Source organism: Amphiura filiformis, unplaced genomic scaffold, assembly GCF_039555335.1.
Source record: "Amphiura filiformis unplaced genomic scaffold, Afil_fr2py scaffold_32, whole genome shotgun sequence".
In the NCBI taxonomy this organism is placed as follows: domain Eukaryota; kingdom Metazoa; phylum Echinodermata; class Ophiuroidea; order Amphilepidida; family Amphiuridae; genus Amphiura; species Amphiura filiformis.
The window spans coordinates 586,347-605,943 of record NW_027305496.1 but is presented as its reverse complement, the minus strand read 5'-3'; the positions used below and the strand labels follow the sequence as shown (position 1 = coordinate 605,943).

The following is a 19,597-nucleotide window of genomic DNA, read 5'->3' as shown; positions in this document are numbered from 1 at the left end:
GTGTTGCGCTTCCTACGCCGCCTGTCACAGACGTAAAAAGTGGATCGCTAAAAAATAAGCGTCCTTACCAACCAGTCAACTTTAAGACAAATGGGTGAAAAGACACACTTTTACAAAGTTTTTTCATAATTATTTTTATTTCACATGATCCGTGCATATATCGCCTAGCTATAAATGAAAAAATATTTTTTTAGACCAATCAAACCAATATATGGGTGTAGTACGGCCTTAAGGCTTTTGTTTGTGTACTTTAAGATGTTTTCATTTTTACTTTGTAAGCGCTACGAGCTTGTCATAAGGAACAGCGCACCAAAAGTTTTCTGTTATGTTATGTTATGTTATCCATCCATCCATCCCTCCATGCATCTGACAACACCTACAATGAAAGCCCAAAGTATTGGGACACCTTTGATAGTGCAATGTAAATAAGCCCCCCCTTTTCCGGTCAATGTTGCATGCTACTTATTTGGTGATGCGCGGCTAGTGCCTAGTGGTAGGGAAGGGGTAGAGTTGGGATGTTAGACTGTGGGCATTGCACCACAGATATCTCTATTTTATCATCTTAAGAATAACGAAATAAGGCCACGATATAGTGAACGTTTTCCATAGTGTATAATTGTAGTCACCGAAGTAATATATATGAATGCGCTTTATCTCTTCTTCAGGGACGGTAAACAACTTAAAGACGGCAAGGACATAAAATTCCACAGGAGAGACGACGTATTTGAATGTGAATTTATGAATGTCAAACTCAAAACTCATGTCGGCAAATATGAACTTATCACGGATGGCCCAGCAGGCAAAAAGGCACAGAAATGCGAGATTAAAGTTGTCGGTAGGTTCATTAAGACTACAAAATTAATATCATAATTTATGCATATGTTATATTTTAATTTTAATTTAATGACATCTTTAACGAGTGTAAACCCTGATCAGTGCAAGCACTGCTTTCCACAGAGGCCCTCGAAATAAACGGGGGCCCTCGAAATAAACGGTACTTTTAGTAGGTGATGCGAACAACAACTCAAGAAAATTAAGTTTAAGACTTTGGAAAGCTTACATTCAGTGGCGTAGATTTCTTTTTGACATTGGGGGATGGGGATGGAAAAAATCCTTGAGGTATAGTGAATCCAGAATAAGGAAAATTTGTGCTATTTTGAAGCTAAACTGATGAATTATGGTGCAAACGTGGAATAAATGCGCGCGAAACACGAGAAAAGTTGCACTTTTGGGGGGCTAAAATGGGCAAATATGAGGTTAATTTGGTCAGAAACCCATATTCAGGTGTCAACATGGGGGGATTGTATGGACCACCCCCACCCAGAAAAATATTGGGGGTGTATCCCCCCACTTCCTCCGGGATCTACGCCTATGCTTACATTGTGAATTTCAAATGTGGAAGTCTACCCATTTGGAAATTAGGGTTATGTCTTCCATTGGGGGTGTATTGATTTCAGTTGCAATAAGCCATCGCATTTTATTGCTTTTAAAACACATTATACCAATATTCTTGTTTTAAAAAGAAATTGATCAATGTGAGAAAAATCATTTCACTGAGACAAATGCGCACTGACATATTAAATTTGTGCCTTGTGTTTTTTAACAGATCCAAGTCCTGAAACATTGAAGAGACGAGAGGCAGAAAAGAAAAAGAAACCAGAAGAAAAGAAACCAAAACCAGAAGACGTGTCCCCAGATGGTCTTGTCAACGGAGAAGTACCCACTGTGTTGCCAGATAGGGTAAGGTCGCTAAGAGCGTGTTTATAGTGTGTTTTATTCGGCGTTTATTAGCGTATACATAGGTACTGCGAAATCAGTTGTTATTGCAGTAAAATCTTTTCGCATAAATTATTAACATATAGCTTTGGTTTTTAATTTATCTTTTTAAACAGTGGTTCTTATAAGCTTATCTAAGTTTTTGTTTGGTGTTGCGCTTAACGTCTTTTTGTACTTTTTTAAAAGGTTAAGAGATCGAAATTCTGAATACGAGGATTGTCCTTCTGATATCAAATAGTTGTTTTTTTAATTTGCGATATAATACTTCATGCATTCTACTGGAAAACACATTTTTTCAATCTTTCATAACCAATTATCATTAGCATAAAATATTTAATTTATGAGCAAAGTAATAGCCTTTAACTTTTTAATGCTTAGACTTGTACCAAATCTTTGAATCTTGTAACTGAAATTGTCAGAAATCATGCAAACTTGCATATTTTGGTCTATTTCCCCTGAAATTGCAAAACTATTAAAATTTGACTTTTAGTTGACTTAATAAAGGACTAATATTTAGCTATGTGTCATGTGGCAAAACAAGATAATATTGTTTTAATCGAAATAAATTAGTGTTGTATTTTGCTGGAATGGGGAATAGGGTGGTTAATGTTTACGAAAGTCAACATTTCACTTTAATTACAGAAAATCGAGGACGGTGAACCAGCAAAAATGGCCGTCAAAGTGCCCGGGAATATCAAGGATTTCAAGTGGTATAAGTAGGTATCAGTTTCATACTCTCTTATATTGATAAAGAACAAATCCAATGTTGTGTATAAGCTCCATTGAGAAGAAACACATACAAAAGGTTTACCTATATTGTATAATTTTTTTTACAGTTATCGAAACTGACTGCGATATATTTGTCATTTACGGTATTAGTCCTGCAATTCTTTGGCAAAAGCGTGCTAAGTTGCTCTCTTTAGTAAACATTACTATTGACTAAAAGTAATACAAAATGTGTCGCAGTGGACTCTTAACTATTCGATTGTCAGTTACACGTGCCAACCATTAAGTATGCCTTCGTCAGACTGAAAAAGATATTTTAAAATTATTTTTCATCAAAGCGTATGTTTTGTTTTGCTTTGGGATAAGCAGAATATGTAAGTGGGTGCATGCAGCTTGACAATATCACAATGCACAACTGATAAGACGATAGCAAATCAATAAATCAGTCCCGAGACATAAACATCTCAAAAAAGTAACTAACCCCCCTTAAATAATGCCCATCATTCAAAAGGGGACTGTTGTATTACAAATCTGTAAAATGCATTGGAAGCATAATTTATTTCTGCGCATTTTGACACCTCATTTGATACGATAGCCCAGAAAACAATAAAACATCGGTCAATTTAATGTAGTGAGGTCCAGATTTGAAAGTTGCACTTACATACAATTTTTTTACAATACAAAAACACTCAGATATCATTACACAGGTTTCCTTCCATTACACTGAATGCAAAATCAATAGAATTTACTCCAACTTTCAAATCTTGGGCTACATTGATTTAAATGTACGCTGTGACGTCAATATTTAGTTAATTGCTACAAATGAGGTGTCAAAATGTGCAGAAATAAATTCTGCTTCCAACGCATTTACGCGTTTTTGAATAATGGTCATTATTTAAGGTGGGCTAGTTACTTTTTAATGTTTACTATATGCCTTATGTTTGTACCAGATCTAAGTCCTGAAACATTGAAGAGACGCGAGGCAGAAAAGAAAAAGAAATAAGCAGAAAAGAAACCAGAAGAAAAGAAACCAAAACCAGAAGACGTATCACCAGATGGTGTTGAAAACCATTTTGTAAACGTGTTTTGAATGTTTTTCAAACATTTTATACCCTTTATATAATCCCACATTTAAATGTTTTCTGTAAAACGTTTTGTGTTTGCTAGTAATAATATGCGATTTGTCTGGTTTTCAGGGACGGCGCACAGCTCAAAGACGGCAAGGACATCAAATTCCACAGGAGAGGTGACGTTTTTGAATGTGAATTTATGAATGTCAAACTCAAAACCCATGTCGGCAAATATGAACTTATCACGGATGGCCCAGCAGGCAAGAAGTCACAGAAATGCGAGATAAAAGTTGTCGGTAGGTTGATTAAGACTACAAAATTAATATCATATTATTTATACATATGTTATAAACGGTACTATTTGGCAAATATGAACTTATCACGGATGGCCCAGCAGGCAAGAAGACACAGACGTGCGAGATGAAAGTTGTCGGTAGGTGATGCGAACAACAACTCAGAAGATGTTCGAAAACTCACATTGTGAATTTCAAGTGGATTTATCTGAATTGGAGACTCCATTTAAAGTCTACATACTAATAGGGATTAGATTAAGGTCATGTCTTCCATAGGGGGATGTATTGATTTCAATTCCAATAATCCATCGCTTTTAATTGCTTTTAAGGGATCTGGAATGAGCGTTTTGAGCGTTTCGACAGTATTTTTTTTGTGGGACATGAGAGCACATCAGACATATCGAATTGCATTCTGAATACGAAGAATGTCTTTCTGATATCAAATAATTATCATTTTTGAAATTCACGATATAATACAAATTTTATGACAAATTATTAAAATTTGATATTTTCACATTTTGATATATAACAGTCCTCGAAGTAAATTTTTAAAGTGTATATAGCTGGGAGGAAAAGCCGACGATCAATTGAAAATTTTGACCTTTCATATTGAAGATATGGATTTTTTTCTCAAAAAGACCTAATTATTTTGGTGTTTTGGGGAAAAAATTCATATCTTCAATACGAAAGGTCAAAATTTTCAATTGATCGTCGGCTTTTCATCCCATCTACATACACTTTAAGTATAATCATCAGATTTATAAAGTTTACTTCGAGTACTGTTAAATATCAAAAATATCAATTTTAATCATTTGCCATAAAATGTGTATTACATTGCGAATTTCAAAAATCAAAATTATTTGATATCAGAAGGACATTCTTCGTATTCAGAATTCGATATTGTCTGATGTGCTCTAATATCCCACAATAAATACTGTCCAAACGTTCATACCCCACCCCTTAATATATTCTTGTTTTAAAATTTAACAAATTGAGCAATGTGAGAAAATAAATCATTTCACCGAGACAAATGCGCACCGACATACTAATGTTGTGCTTTGTGTTTTTACCAGATCCAAGTCCTGAAACATTGAAGAGACGAGAGGCAGAAAAGAAAAAGAAACCAGAAGAAAAGAAACCAGAAGAAAAGAAACCAAAAGCAGAAGACGTGTCCCCAGATGGTCTTGTAAACGGAGAAGTACCCACTGTGTTGCCAGATAGGGTACGGGCACTAATAGACAAACTACTATTTGGAAAACACATTTTTTGGTATCTTTTATAACCAAGTATAAATCAAAATTAACATGAAATATTAAATGTATGAGCAACGTAATAGACTATATGTTTTTAATGATTAGACCTTGCCAAGTCTTTGAATCTTGTGACTGAAATGGTTAGAAATCATGCACAATTGTTTTGGTCTATTTCCCCTGAAATTGCAACAAAACTATTAAGGGGGTACTACACCCATTGCATTTTTTTTTTTTTTTTTTGCATTTTTTGTGAAGAAATGAGAAACAGAAATTGGACAAAGTGGTATGCAAAATGAAGGGGCAAATCTACTCGTTCAATTGGTGGCATCGGTATCAATGAGGCGTACATGCTTCTAATGGTATAAGCCAAAAGGTGGTTAATCACTGATGTTTTTAATTCACTTCATTTTGGAAAGCTTACTATCAACGGATTTCGTTAAAATTTTGGATATGTGTTGCTAACACATTAGGGAAATAATGTTGATATGTAAAATGGGAATAAGTGGTCCCTGATTTCTTTTATGACTTCATGAACTTCGTGCTCCACAACTATCAAAAAACGAACCGGTTAAAATGCTTCTATTTTCAATGTTGAGCTATATTGTGTATTTTGAACTTGCGACATTATTTCACTGAAACTTAATTAAGCCATAGGTAACAGGTTACCACAACCACACTACAGCAATGTTGAAAAAATTTGTATTTTTTGTCACCTATACCACCATATTAGGTAGTTTTCCGTAAGCTTCATTTTTGTGATTTTGGTAACTGTTTTATATTTATTTGCCCAATCCATCTCAACTAGGCAATCTAAATTGTACTCACCATTTACATCCCAAGGTATTTTAGTATATCCACCTCACACATTTCCATTATATATCCAGTAACAGACAAAATATCAAAATTGATGCCTCATTATGACATGTATGATATCAGAGACTATCACATGTATTCAAAATTGATGCCTGAATTTGACATGAACCAATTGACCTATAACCTGACCTTTGATGACCTTATGGCCTTTTTAAATCTCTTTTCCTAACAACACATTATCATGATTATAGAAGATGCATACATGGTGTAGTATTAAATTGTCTATGTGGAAGAGATTAGGCCTATTTAATTTATTCAGTGTTATAATGAGTGAGTACATTTCTATAGATAGTATAACAAAGGATTTAATGTATTCTATTCATGTATTCTACTTGGACATGTTGAATAGAATAAATTATGGTTTGTTATGAAACACACATCTGAGTTACTAGGATACAGTAAACAAAAAATATATAGGGCTAAAATGATTTTCTAAAATGGTTTAAAAGCACTTTGTATGTAGAGATATTTTATAAGTTCAGGACATGAGGTAATGAGCATATTTATATACTTCATAAATTTGCAACAAGAAAAAGAAGATAGGTACTGATGAAAATCAGGGTATTATACCCCCTTAAAATTTAACTTTTAGTTGACAGTCAGAACTTAAAAAAAGGATTTAGAATTAGCTATGTTTCATATGGCAAAACAAGATTATATTGTTTTAATCGAAACAAATTAGTGCTGTATTTTTATGGAATGGGAAGTACATGTAGAGTGTTTACGCAAGTCAACATTTCACTTTAATTACAGAAAATTGAAGACGGTGAACCAGCAAAAATGGCCGTCAAAGTGCCAGGGAATATCAAGGATTTCAAGTGGTATAAGTATGTATCAGTTTCATACTCTCTTATAACGTTGGGTAATAGTAACTTATATTTATAAAGAACAAAGCCAATGTTGTGTACAAATCTAGCTCCATTGAAAAGAAACACATACAAAAGGTTTACCCATATTGAAATAAGAAAAAAAATCCAAGGGTCCTCCGGACCCTTACCTTAGAAATTGCAAGGGTCCTCATCAATTGTCAAGGGTCTGACCCGGATCCTTGCCTTTAAAATTTGAAAACCCGGGTTGAAAACTTGATGGGAAACTAAAATGAAAGTGTACTCAGGGAGCTGGGCGTATTATGTCATGTATGTGAACCAGATTTTCCATTGGAACAACAAAACTAGGCTTGGTTCAAATTTTTACGGGTCACGCGGACCCGTACTGTAGGAAATTTGCGGGTCTACTTTTACGGGTATATGACGCAAGGACGCGCCTTATTTCAAACGCTGTTGGGTATTAGTTACGTAACTTATATTGATAAAGAACAAATCCAATGTTGTGTAGCTCCATTGAAAAGAAACACATACAAAAGGTTTACCTAGATTGTATAATAATTACCTTGATGGTTGTCCAGTCAAGTGCCGGCTTTGAAAATAGCATTACGTTAAAATGTTTTACATCAGATTTTCAAAATTTTTCAAACATTTTATACCTTTTATACAATCCGACACTTTAATGTGTTCTGTAAAACGTGTTGTGTTTGCTGGGTAGCCACCTGAATAATACATTTATTTGTCTGGTTTTCAGGGACGGCGCACAGCTCAAAGAAGGCAAGGACATCAAATTCCATAGGAGAGGCGACGTATTTGAAGCTGAATTTTTGAATGTCAAACTCAAAACTCATGTCGGCAAATATGAACTTGTCACAGATGGCCCAGCGGGCAAGAAGTCACAGAAATGCGAGATAAAGGTTGTCGGTAGGTTGATTAAGACTACAAAATTAATATCATAATTTATGCATATGTTATAAACGGTACTATTTGGGATCAACCTTTGCTATAACAACACGTGTATTATGTCTGCTCCTTATCCATACTGCAGTTACTGTCCGTTTTCCTATACATAATACACAGTGCTCTCACCATTGACGTGTGACCTCAACAAATGATGTATGTTGGGAGAATGGACACTTGCCTAGTTAACATCACTGTGTGAAAAATAACCAGCCAATATTTTATTTATTCTCCAAAACTTCTAGCAAATATATTTCTCTAACATGACCTAAAATTACAGCTAGGTTAGATGTTCAGAAATGGTCGCACTTTTGTAAAATATGAGTGAGGGCAAGGCATAGCTAGCCAACTCCCCGTGTTAATTGAATGGAGATTTGACCGAAAATATTGGTATCGGACCGCTCACTTCTGAAGGATGCCACAAAAAAAACGGTAAAAGCTACATTTAAATTATTCTAAATAGGTTCTAGAAAATAAAGTTTTGTAACATGTCCTAAATTTTTAGCTAATTTAGATGTTTGGAGAGGGTCGCACTTTTGTGTTTTAGGAAGGATATGTAAACGACAGATAACACCAAAAATATGAAGAAATTATTTCCAAACTGTGTTAAGTCAACAATCATTATGTTGCTCATTTTGAAGAATGCTGGGCAACAAAAAGCAGGTCTTTGTCTCATTTCGTGAACAATGGTACACATACCAGTGTTTCCTTTCGTTTCCTTTATAATCGGTTACCCAACTGAAGCTGTAATACCAGCTTTATTGCGATGTCGCACATTAAAAACAGACACTTGTACACAACCAGAGAAGATCTGATTTAATCAGTTGAGCTGCTTCAATGAGTGTTATCTTGGTTTAATAGCTTTTAATGGGGTTTAAGTCCTGCAAAGGTCGAGATGAATTCTACTGTAGACATGACTGCATCATGCGTTACTCTTCTACGATAATTGCCTAACCCGTTTTTGCAGTAAAAAATATGGTTAAAGCATGCGTATAAACATATTTATTTACTAATCTTTGGAGAAGAACAAAATGATTATGATTACGTAACTTTCAGTGGCTTTAACCTGTGACGTAAATTAGAGCAAAATATTCAGTACAAACAGTTGACCTAGGCATATATTCTGGTGTTAAAAATACCCAACTCACCATTTGACACCTGTCAAAATTGCCTAACTCACCTCAAAATCTCCTTTATGATTGGTCAATGTCAATGGCATTATTACAGCAGGTGCACATGCTAAGACATGATTTAAAAAAAAATTTGAATACTGCATAAGGCAATATTATCGTTGCAGGTTGACGTTATGTAATATTGAATTTTAGCTGTTGACATCATCATAATCATCATCATGTAATGTTATATCATTTTCAGTACCATTGATATATTGTATTAACAAAATGAAATCAATTCACCTTTAATATAATGTGGTAATAATGTTATATTATCTCTGTAACAGATCCAAGTCCTGCAACATTGAAGAAACGTGAAGAAGAAAAGAAAAGAAAACCAGGGTAATTATAGCAAATCAAGCATTACCAAAATTGTTTTAGTAACTAAAACAATTTTTACTGTTAGAGGGCCAGTGGATTCATTCTAGCATTATAAAATATGGCACCTATCGCCCTTTTTAGGTCAAAGGTGTTTGTACTATTAACCAGCAAAGCATTCTTGGAGCTATATATTTCACATACATAAAATTTTAAAAAATAAGGCCATATATTGTTGAAATATCTTTTGCTGATTTTGAACGATAATGTCATGAAAACGAAAATTTAAAGGTCAAATTCCGAAAGCCAAAACAATTCATTGCGACGCATGTATTTCCAGACTTATGCAATTTCATCATCGCATTTTTGTAATTTTTTTACACACATTTTAAGCGGTAAATTGCGGTTTTTTTGGGGTTTGACTACAAAAACGATTCTATTATAAATTCATCTACTGTTTCCACCTCGATACACCCGGTCACCCAGATATTTCCAAACACAGCGAGTCTAGCCTCTACACAGTCTGTCTTTATACTACATGGTTGAGTGCATAGCATCATAAGAGCTGTGTGAGATCTAGTGGAAAATAGGCATCTGTGATTGGTTTTTGTCAACGCCTTACTTGGTCCCTTCCTCCAATCAGAATTTTTGTATCGAACGAAAGCTAACATCTTCCCATAAAACACTTTTTTTCATTACGTCAACAGATAACACAATTCATTTTTTATAGCAAGGCGAATGTGGTAAATCTGTTGAAAACAACCTATCCAAGCACAATTTTTGACCGAAATATAGGTTTTAAAAGTCAAAACCTCATGTGTTCCTTACAATATTTTTCAAATTTTATGTCATTAAATGAAAGAGCAAAATTATATTGTCCATATACTAGCTTCATTTCAAAGAGCAATGGCCAATTTTTAAATCTTTAAATTGCAAATATTGTGCAAAAAGTTACTATTTTCGCCTGTTTTGTCATACGGTTGTAAATTCAATGAACTATGATTTTGCTAAAGTGCGCTAACAAATCGACATGTTTGGTTTTACAGTGAGAAGGCTCCAGCTGAAAAAACACCAGTAGAGGAACCACCACAGAAGAAGGCTGCTAAAGCACCAGTGGAGGAATCAGTGCCTCCTCCAGTTGTTGAGGAACCGATGGAACAGTCCCCAGCACCAACCACCGAAGCCGCACCACCAGATGAGGGGGCGGACGAGGCTGCTGATTCCCTTTCACCAATGGAAAAAAAAAAGGGAGAGCAAGGAAGTGAGTCAATCCAAAGTTCCCCCATAGTTTTGTTTTATCTATTGATATGCAAATGTATAGCACAGCTTTTTGGAAATCACACCACACACGTTAGAAACCTTTCAATAATAATACCCTATCAATTTATTTTTTTTGCGCCTATAACGACTCTCGTGTGGAATAGCTTGTTTTATTATTATTATTATTATTATTATTATTATTATTATTATTATTATTATTATTATTATTATTATTATTATTATTATTATTTATTTATTCATTTATTTCGAATTAACGACTTTACGGTTCTTGAAAAAAGCATGAAGCTTTCCTTTTTTACTATTATGCACGTGTAAGACTTGGACACGAATTATGTTCTTGGACAGTATGGTTTTATGCAACGAGTGATATTATGTAGACACATATATTTTGGTTACAGTGTTGTTAATGTAAATAGCATGATGAGGAAACAATGCTACGCATGATTTATTTCAATTGTTATTTGATAAACTAGCTCAACATGATATCAATCGATTTTATTACGAAAAAAAGTCGTTTCCCGTTCCCTACTTTCGTTGATACATTTACTTATTTGTTTACCAAAACACCATTTTATACTCAAATTTAGCCTTGAGCAATAATAACAAAAAATTATTGCTCATGAGGTTTTATGCCTTTGACAAAATTCAAGATGCTACAATTTTATATTTTTATTTAAAAAAGTAATTTTTATTATAGCTGTTCATTTATTTCAGAGACCTACTTATATATGTTTTATTTGAAATTTGAATGTACTCTTCCTTCCGCCTTTCATTGTTAAGGTGAACGCACCCAGGTATTTATCATTTGTAAAATGTAAACGAAAATTCAGATAAATAGCGCCCTCAATTTTCCTATTTGGCTATAAATGTTTTAATACTTTATCAGAACATTGGGCTATTCCATTTAAAATCCACACTACCCCATGGAAGATTCTGGAAATATCTTCCACAGGGGGAGTCTGAATTTCAAATGGAATGAACACATTAGGCATTCCATTCAAATTCCATACACCCTCAATGAAAGATTCAACCTGAATCTTCCACAGAGGGAGGGTGAGTTTCAAATGGAGCTGCCTAATGTGGTCATTACATTTTAAATCCATACAGCCCCTGTGGAAGATATTTCCAAAATCGTCCACAGGGGTAGTGTGGATTTTAAATGGAATAGCCCATTTCTTTATTATGTGTCAGCCCCTCTGTCGAAGCAGTTTGTATAATCATGTTATTTTTCAGGCACCATATTTTACCTATAAATATGTTATACTTTTGTAGGTAGTACTAGTCTATTTAATCTCGTCATTGGACAATTTGCAAACTTTCCGCCTAAAATAGAAGCTCTTTTCACTTTTCTTGTTTCATCAATCACAAAAAGACCATCTTTAGACACGAGAATAGACACTTCTTAAGTTATAACAAGCCTGATTCTAAACTATATATATCACTTGTTTTTGAGAACATAACAAACCCTTTCACAACTATAGTCTGTGATTTGGCGTTTCGGTACGCTTTACATTGGTACTGTAAATTACATCACATGTAACTACTGCGCAAAATCGGCAATGGATCTGTTCGCTGATTCTGCGCAGTTGTTATTTATGGTGTTATTTACGGTACCGGTATAAAGGATTATATACAGTGTTAAATGAAATGCCATTTTTAATGAATAGGTCAATATTCCTTATAATGCACTTAGACACAACGTCTAGTTTAGTCCTATTGTACTATCGGTCCCCGGTAGGAACCGATAGCTCTTTCTATTACAGTATATTTCCTACCAGGTAATATACTACCAGTGGAATTCTTCCACCAATTATAACCAATTATAATTAAATATGAATGCATTTGTTTATTTTTAAGTTAAATTTTCAAAACAGAATGTGGTTTGTGATTTAGAATAATTACCTCTCGGCGATTTTTTTTTCTTCCTTTTTTGCCTTGTAAACAAATTTCAAATCAGATATAACTCAAGTTTGTTTAATTAAATCCCCCAGATCAATAATTAAATTTAATAATTTTAAGGTTAGTCTGCAGAATTTGGAAGATTGCACATACAGCCAGCTCGGGCAGTGTTTCCTTCCTGGCCAGGCACTCTTACGTAAACTACGACTACACTATACAAATGATCATTATTACCCACAAAACAAACCGATTGCATCTAGGATACGATAGAAAGAGCCATCGGTACCACGCAGGGCACCGATAACCCATAGGACCAAACTATGCGTGGTGCCTTATATCTTGCACGTCCACTTTCCAATTTTAAACAACTTGTTTATCATTTTTTTACTATGTATATGCATTGTGACTGATTTTCTACTATCGTAATCTCGCACCATGCTCAGCATATTATGATGATGGTATGTACGTTATATGCATATTACCTCTGCATTTCCCCAACCCCTTTGGTTGGTGACTGTAATATACCTATGTCTACCATAGCCTGTCTTTCATGTCGTGTACGATATATAATGTTGCCACAAACAGTGTATTTTATCAAATCCCCAATTCTCACTATGTAAAGAACAATGTATTTTAAAATAATCAACAGTTTATATAAATATACTGGTTTGCCAGTTACAAAAATGTGACAAAAGTTTAAAATCAGTTGTTCCGCGAAAATGAGGTTTTGACAACAATGTGACCAAGCAACTGAGACCAAGAATCATTATAATCATCTTTTAAATAAATACACGTATATATATATAACAAAATGGACGTTCTGACAACTTCAGAGTCGTTACAAACAAGGCCTAACACGTGTTAGAGACTGGAAGTATTGTCGAGTTTCTACTTGTAGATCATTTAAAACAGACCCTTGAGATTACATGAACAAATTCCAGAGAAGGCTAATTTCTCGCTTGCTGACAATACCAGTTGTTACATACGGAACCAGATAGCAACGTTTGCACATTATTTTTGTGGGACCTGAGAACACATCAGAGATACCAATTGCATTCTGAATACGAGGAATTTTCTTCTGGTAATTTTTTATGGCAAAATTTTGTATTATATCGCGAATTTTAAAAAAAATCAAAATTATTTGATATCAGAAGAACATTCATCGTATTTGGAATGCAATTTGATGTGCCTGGTTTACTCTCATGTCCAACTAAAATAACGTGCAAACGTTGCTGCCCGATCCCTTAAATTAATCCAAAATACGATTTGTAACAGATCGGTACTTACACCTCAATCTGCATTTGCTGGCATAAGTTTATGATATACAGTGAACAAGTAAGGCATTACAACGTTATTTAAGAATTAAGCATCTAGAAAGCTCAGTGTTCCAAACACACCACATTTACATGATCAGTTTAAAAATTGGGAACCAAGGGAGAACAGTGCCCGTGCATTGATTGGTCACCCCAGGTTAAATAAGAAATAAATATATAAATAAATAAATAAATAAATTGCTGTTTGTGGCATCATTTAAATCATTGGTGAAAAGCAAGAATACAGCTCATTATTTCCATGAATATGTTGGCGAATGATCCCATGTTATGCGCCCTTTACCCATATCCGATATAAATGCAGTTGCTCCATCAAAGGCTGATCAATCTGAAGTGGATACGGAAACAGGTGATGATGAATATTCATGTGGTTTGGTTGGTGACGTAAAGCACATTTTTTCATCCTCGTTCCTATATTTTAACATAGCACTCCATTATTGCATGCTTAAATTTGTGCACTTGCTTGATATAACCAATACGTGATTTCTATATGGACGTCTGTTTTTTATCATCCAGATTTGAAAACACAAATAGCAGTCATAACAATATATTGATATAATTAACATTCATGACTAAATTATCATAATTTATTCATACCAGGTACAACAACAATAACAAACGTCTATGGGAAGTCTTCATTCGTGGTTATGTATTAGAATTTGCAAGAAGGCATAACAATTTGGTGTAAATTAATGTAACTATATTTGACAATTTTACATTATGCTTAACCTCGCCACAAAATTCAAAATGTCAGAATTATACATTTTTATGACCATATTTGGAATCAGCATGATAAAAAATGAATTAAAACGAGTACAAACAAGCCCACTATTGTTTCAGAGTTACTTGGGATAGTTTTTGAAGCCTTTGACCAGCATAAAGCATTAAATGAAGAATCTGCGTGACAAAATTAAAAACACCGTTATTGCTTAAGCAATATTGCACTGTATTGAAGACTGGCTGCCAACATTCACAAAAGGCGACAACAGTAGCCCTTGCTAAAGAAACAATATGAAACTATATGAAACATATACAAAGTATAATTTTGCCAGATAATAAAGTTGTCAAGTATAGTTTTCAGAAAAAATAGAAATCTACAAAAATTAATGCATCTTTTTGCCGAATTCATCATTATTATCGTTGTGATTTTGCATAATGACGAATCCCATACCTCTCTAAACCGGCCTTTTGTATTAAACCAACCGATCAGGGCGAAGTTATCGATTTTTTCCCATGCGAACCCGTTTTTGCGCTACCGTCTGTTGTCGCTTCGCCTATGGCACGTCACAGATTTAAGGGTCGATTTATAGTAAGCATGGTATTCATCATTATGGAAGAAAACATGACGTCATAATAATAGTCCACGCTATTATTGCCTCTGCAAATTTACTCTCACTTTCCGCTATTTTCTTTATCACTATCGCCCTTAATTTCACATCGCTGAGACGGTTACGTGCACTATGAATAGGCTAATCAAAGCACTAAAGACACGAAAAATCCGAATTTATAGTTTTATCGTCATTATAAAGCGAATTTTATTGATCAATGAACTGAGTCTTACGAAGCAGCTCATTTGATTCGTTATATATTGCTGATCCAGAACTATAAATTCACTTGGATCGCTTTCTAAATAGGTTTATTCCAATAATTAAACATTTTGACGACGTAAACAGTCCTGATGTAAAACCATGTGAAGCAATTGGTTTTTGGAATAACTTCGTTGCACAAGTATAGTGTTTTGCCTTCTCGTTAAAAAAATCATGTATTTAAGAATATTAAATCTGTTCACTTTTGAAAAACAATTCCAAATTTGGTCAAATGCAACATAAATATCAGTATTCATTTTTCACGGGTAAGTTGAATTAAAGGAGTATTTCATGATCATAGTATCCTCTTTTTATGACATTTTTCAGAAGAAAAAAAACTTATTCCCAAGATTTCAGTTGATTCAGATTTTGCGTTTGTGCGTTTGTGTATTACACTGCTCCATATGCCACTGTGTTGTAATTTCATTCTGGTGTACAAAAACGTTATTCAAATTTGACGATATTTTTGCTAAACGAAATAATCTCCAAGACTTTTTTGTACATAAACAATATGTAGCTAGATGTTTCCATTGGTATAAAGTTTTTGAGAAAAGTTGGGGATGAGGCTGTAGATCACGAAATGCTCCTTTAAGTAATAGTAATGTAATTTCAAAATCCTCTTTTGATATGTCACATTTTTGATACAGTCACATGATTGTTGTAAATCACATGACTTTGTCATATGACTGTTTACGTCACTTCCTGTAAACATATTTTATCATTGTAGTGAATGAGCTATCATCAACATCAATCTTAATATCGATTAATCCACAACTGTCTCCTACACATGGCTGAAACCTCTTTAATATGTTTGATGATGAAATCAATTCACCAAATTAATAACATCAGTGAGAGTTTGACCTTTGACCGATTGGCATTTTCACATACCTCCTCGCATTAATTACTCCTCCCTAAAGTCGCAATAATATTATTGTGGTGTAAGTGATAAAATTGATGTTCATTTCATCGTATAGATTTAGTTTCGTAATTATCGACGCTGAAAACATGACTAAAATCAAATCTTTCTTCTTTAAATGTTTTTTCATCTCAAATATTATTTATATAGATACAATTTTTGTCGAGTTTGTTTCTGACATATTTGTTCACTCTTTTTAACGGGGTCAGGTGTCCAAAGAAAAGGTTCAATATTCAGGAAGATAGAGCCGGTGAAGAAGGACGCTCCCACCGAGCCGGTTAAAGAAAGTCCGACAGGTGTGCCATACTTCATTGAAAGTCCAAGCGGTGTTGAAATACATGAAGGTAAGGGTCCCACATATACCCCCTTACCCACACTAATCCATACTATTTCGATTTTTATAGCTTTTAGGCCTACCTACGAAGTCTTAGACCAACACTATTTATGGTGGATATCAGAATTAGCTGGCTCAGCCAAAGACATGAACGCATATATTATGTCTGTTCTTAGATTATGAATATCCAAACAGCGCCAGGACAGAGGACAGAAAGGCTGTCAACTGAAATGCTTGGCGTGAGATATTGTCGAACAAGTATTCATTTTTATCCATGATTATTTGAGAAACGCTGCTCACGAATCTAAAAAGTGGTGGATGGGTATAGATATAGGGAAAACAATCAAATTCGACGATGCTACCTTGGCGTGAGATCTCCTACCTTGGTGTGAGGTTTAACTACCTTGGCGTTAGAAAGTGCCCGAATGCGTGAGTCTCATGCTTAATGCGGCGTGAGACCTGACAGCTCTGGATCACAGTCAGGGGTTAGCACCCTAACCTTTTCAAAAATAAATGCGACCAATCAGAAAAAAGAATTAGTAGCGCCAATGTTAGTTAAATCAATCAAAAATAATGTCGATCTTCTGTAGAAATTATACCATTACTAATCGTGTAAGTCCTCAATTATAGATTAATAAATGCGTGTCACTAGTTGTGAGTGAAATTGTACAAAATAGTGCACTTGTACTGAGATATTGATGCGTCTTATGCATTCTCCTTCGGGGCTCGTGTATTAGACGCATCAACATCTCAGTACTCGTGCATTATTTTGTACAATTTCACTCCCAACTAGTGACTCGCGTTTATTAACCCCATGAAAACTACCTGCCGATTGGCCAAAATGAATATTGTGCCCAATTTTGAACCTGTCAAGGAACGTATTAATAAGATCATCTGCAAATTAAATGCAAGATTGACCATAATTAGTTTAAAGCCTAATTATAATTGGCAATTGAAATGAGCATTTTACGTTATCAACCAATCAGAAATGCTGTTAGATGTCCATGGGGTTAACCTATAATTGATATTGTATTATTTATCACAGGTCAGATTGTATTGTTTGAAGCTGTAGTAGATGGAGATCCCCAACCAAAGCTTACCTGGTATAAGGGACCTACAGCAATCAAAGATGGCTTCAAAGATAGATATTCGGTACGTCTTGTTCATTCTACATCAATGTACATAATTATATCTTCATGTGGAAGAACATTATTTTGATATGTTATGCCCAGGGACAAGTGATTTGCGCGGAACTTTTTTTCCGCGCAATTCCGCGCAATTGGTTGGTTTTTTTTTCCTATGGGCAGGGATACATGATTTGCACTGAAAAAAAAGTTCCGCGCAATTCCGCGCAAATCGCCTGTCCCTGGATGCCTCTGTCACACACAGACGGACTGGGTCAACGTACATCGCCTTATACAAAAAATATTTTATCCGGTGGCGAAATCACTAGTCTGGCAGAAGATTTTGGGTTTGCCTATATCTATATCTCAGATTATTTGTGACATGTTCATATCGTGTTTCATATCAATGGATAGCTACTTTAGTCCCCTTTACAATTACAACATTTTGAAACAATCACCTTCTTCACGGCTGAGTACACGTCTTGTGAATGTAGTGGGTCTCAAACAGAATGTGTCAAATTGATCATTATTCTGTGCTCACTCAAACAACCTCAATAGCGGGTGGAAAACCATACGCATCGGCTCGCAGCCACAACAGCCAGGCACCGCCTCATCATCCTGCTCACCAACCTAGTCTCAAGTTAGAGGGAGAGCGTGGCGCAATGGTTAGGGTACTTGCCTTTGGTGCATGAGGTCCCGGGTTCGATTCCCGGCGGTGGCGATTTGCTGGGATATTGACTTGGAAAAAAAAGTCTGAAATTAATTGGCAACATCTGTAGATTAAGTTTAGACTTCCGCTCTCCCCCATGGTTCATTTAGAATTGGGTAAATGAATCATAAAAGTACTCCGTCCTTCGGAGGGGACGTTAAGCCGTCGGTCCCGTGTGCAGAGAGCCATACCTGTACATGTATCTCGCAGTCAGTTTCGAAAAGAGTAGGGTGTTAACCCCTGACTGTTCCCAACCCGTCCCGGCGTTCAAATGGACCCCAATGGAAATAAGCTTCAATAGAGGCTTTCTTGGGTTATCCAGGGTTGTCACAACCCGAACAAATCAAAAAAAAAAAAAACTGTGGGATGGCATTCCATTTTTCAACCAGGATTCGTCGGGGGTCATTCACGCACAGCACGACCACGCCTGTCCCACAAGTGTTCAATCGGGTTGAAGGGTTGATGGCAGGGCATTCCATTCTCATATTCTGTAGGTAGTCTTCAACTACTCTGGCTATGTCGAGGCGAGCGTTGTCATCTTGGAGGATTGCATTAGGTCCCAGCTTGTGACGATGTGGGATTGCAGCTTGCTGCACAGAATAATGGTCAATTTGGCACATTCTGTTTGAGACCCCACTACATTCTCAAAACGTGTACTCAGCCGTACAAAAGGCGACTGTTTCAAATGTGGTGTCCCCACGAAGCCATTGTAAAGGGGGAATAAAGTGACTATCCATTAATATGCAACACGATATGAGACATAGATGCTTGAGAAACTCAGGAGGTTATGTATTAACACAGACTTGGCATTTAATATTGAATATTTCTTCACGAAGTGCCAAGACTAATCTGAAAGGGGTTTGCATAAACCGCACGGGTTAAATATTTATTGGGGTGTGTCGGGAGATGGTGTCAAATTATTTTTAATAGAAAAAATGTGCTTTCTATGAGTTTACATTATGGTGCTCATAATGAAGTGCATTTGCCTAAAATGGCGGATTTAAGGAGGCTGAATTTGAGCTTCGTGGGGACACAATTTTGGACTTTATGAAACATTGTTCTGTTATTATCAAATTTATTGTGGTTTGAGGTGATATTTCCTAAACTTTGTCAGCAATTGGCATTTGTCACAGCTGAATGCATAAAAGAATT

At 35.3% G+C, this 19,597-nt stretch overlaps 1 protein-coding gene across 11 annotated transcripts in view; it reads left to right on the top strand.

The window, feature by feature from the left end:
• The window catches only part of LOC140143917 (twitchin-like), a 210,110-nt gene that overhangs the window by 67,476 nt on the left and 123,037 nt on the right, over positions 1–19,597 (top strand). For 7 of the 11 annotated variants that reach the window (XM_072165746.1, XM_072165751.1, XM_072165752.1 and 4 more), the window contains exons 17-28: positions 666–835; positions 1,607–1,740; positions 2,419–2,492; positions 3,699–3,868; positions 4,939–5,087; positions 6,745–6,818; positions 7,570–7,739; positions 9,235–9,289; positions 10,312–10,526; positions 14,081–14,125; positions 16,488–16,622; positions 17,658–17,764. In XM_072165746.1, coding sequence (XP_072021847.1) covers positions 666–835; positions 1,607–1,740; positions 2,419–2,492; positions 3,699–3,868; positions 4,939–5,087; positions 6,745–6,818; positions 7,570–7,739; positions 9,235–9,289; positions 10,312–10,526; positions 14,081–14,125; positions 16,488–16,622; positions 17,658–17,764 — 1,498 coding nt within the window. The remainder of the gene's footprint in view (positions 1–665; positions 836–1,606; positions 1,741–2,418; positions 2,493–3,698; positions 3,869–4,938; positions 5,088–6,744; positions 6,819–7,569; positions 7,740–9,234; positions 9,290–10,311; positions 10,527–14,080; positions 14,126–16,487; positions 16,623–17,657; positions 17,765–19,597) is intronic. The other 4 variants (XM_072165747.1, XM_072165753.1, XM_072165755.1 and 1 more) reach the window with 4 other exon arrangements.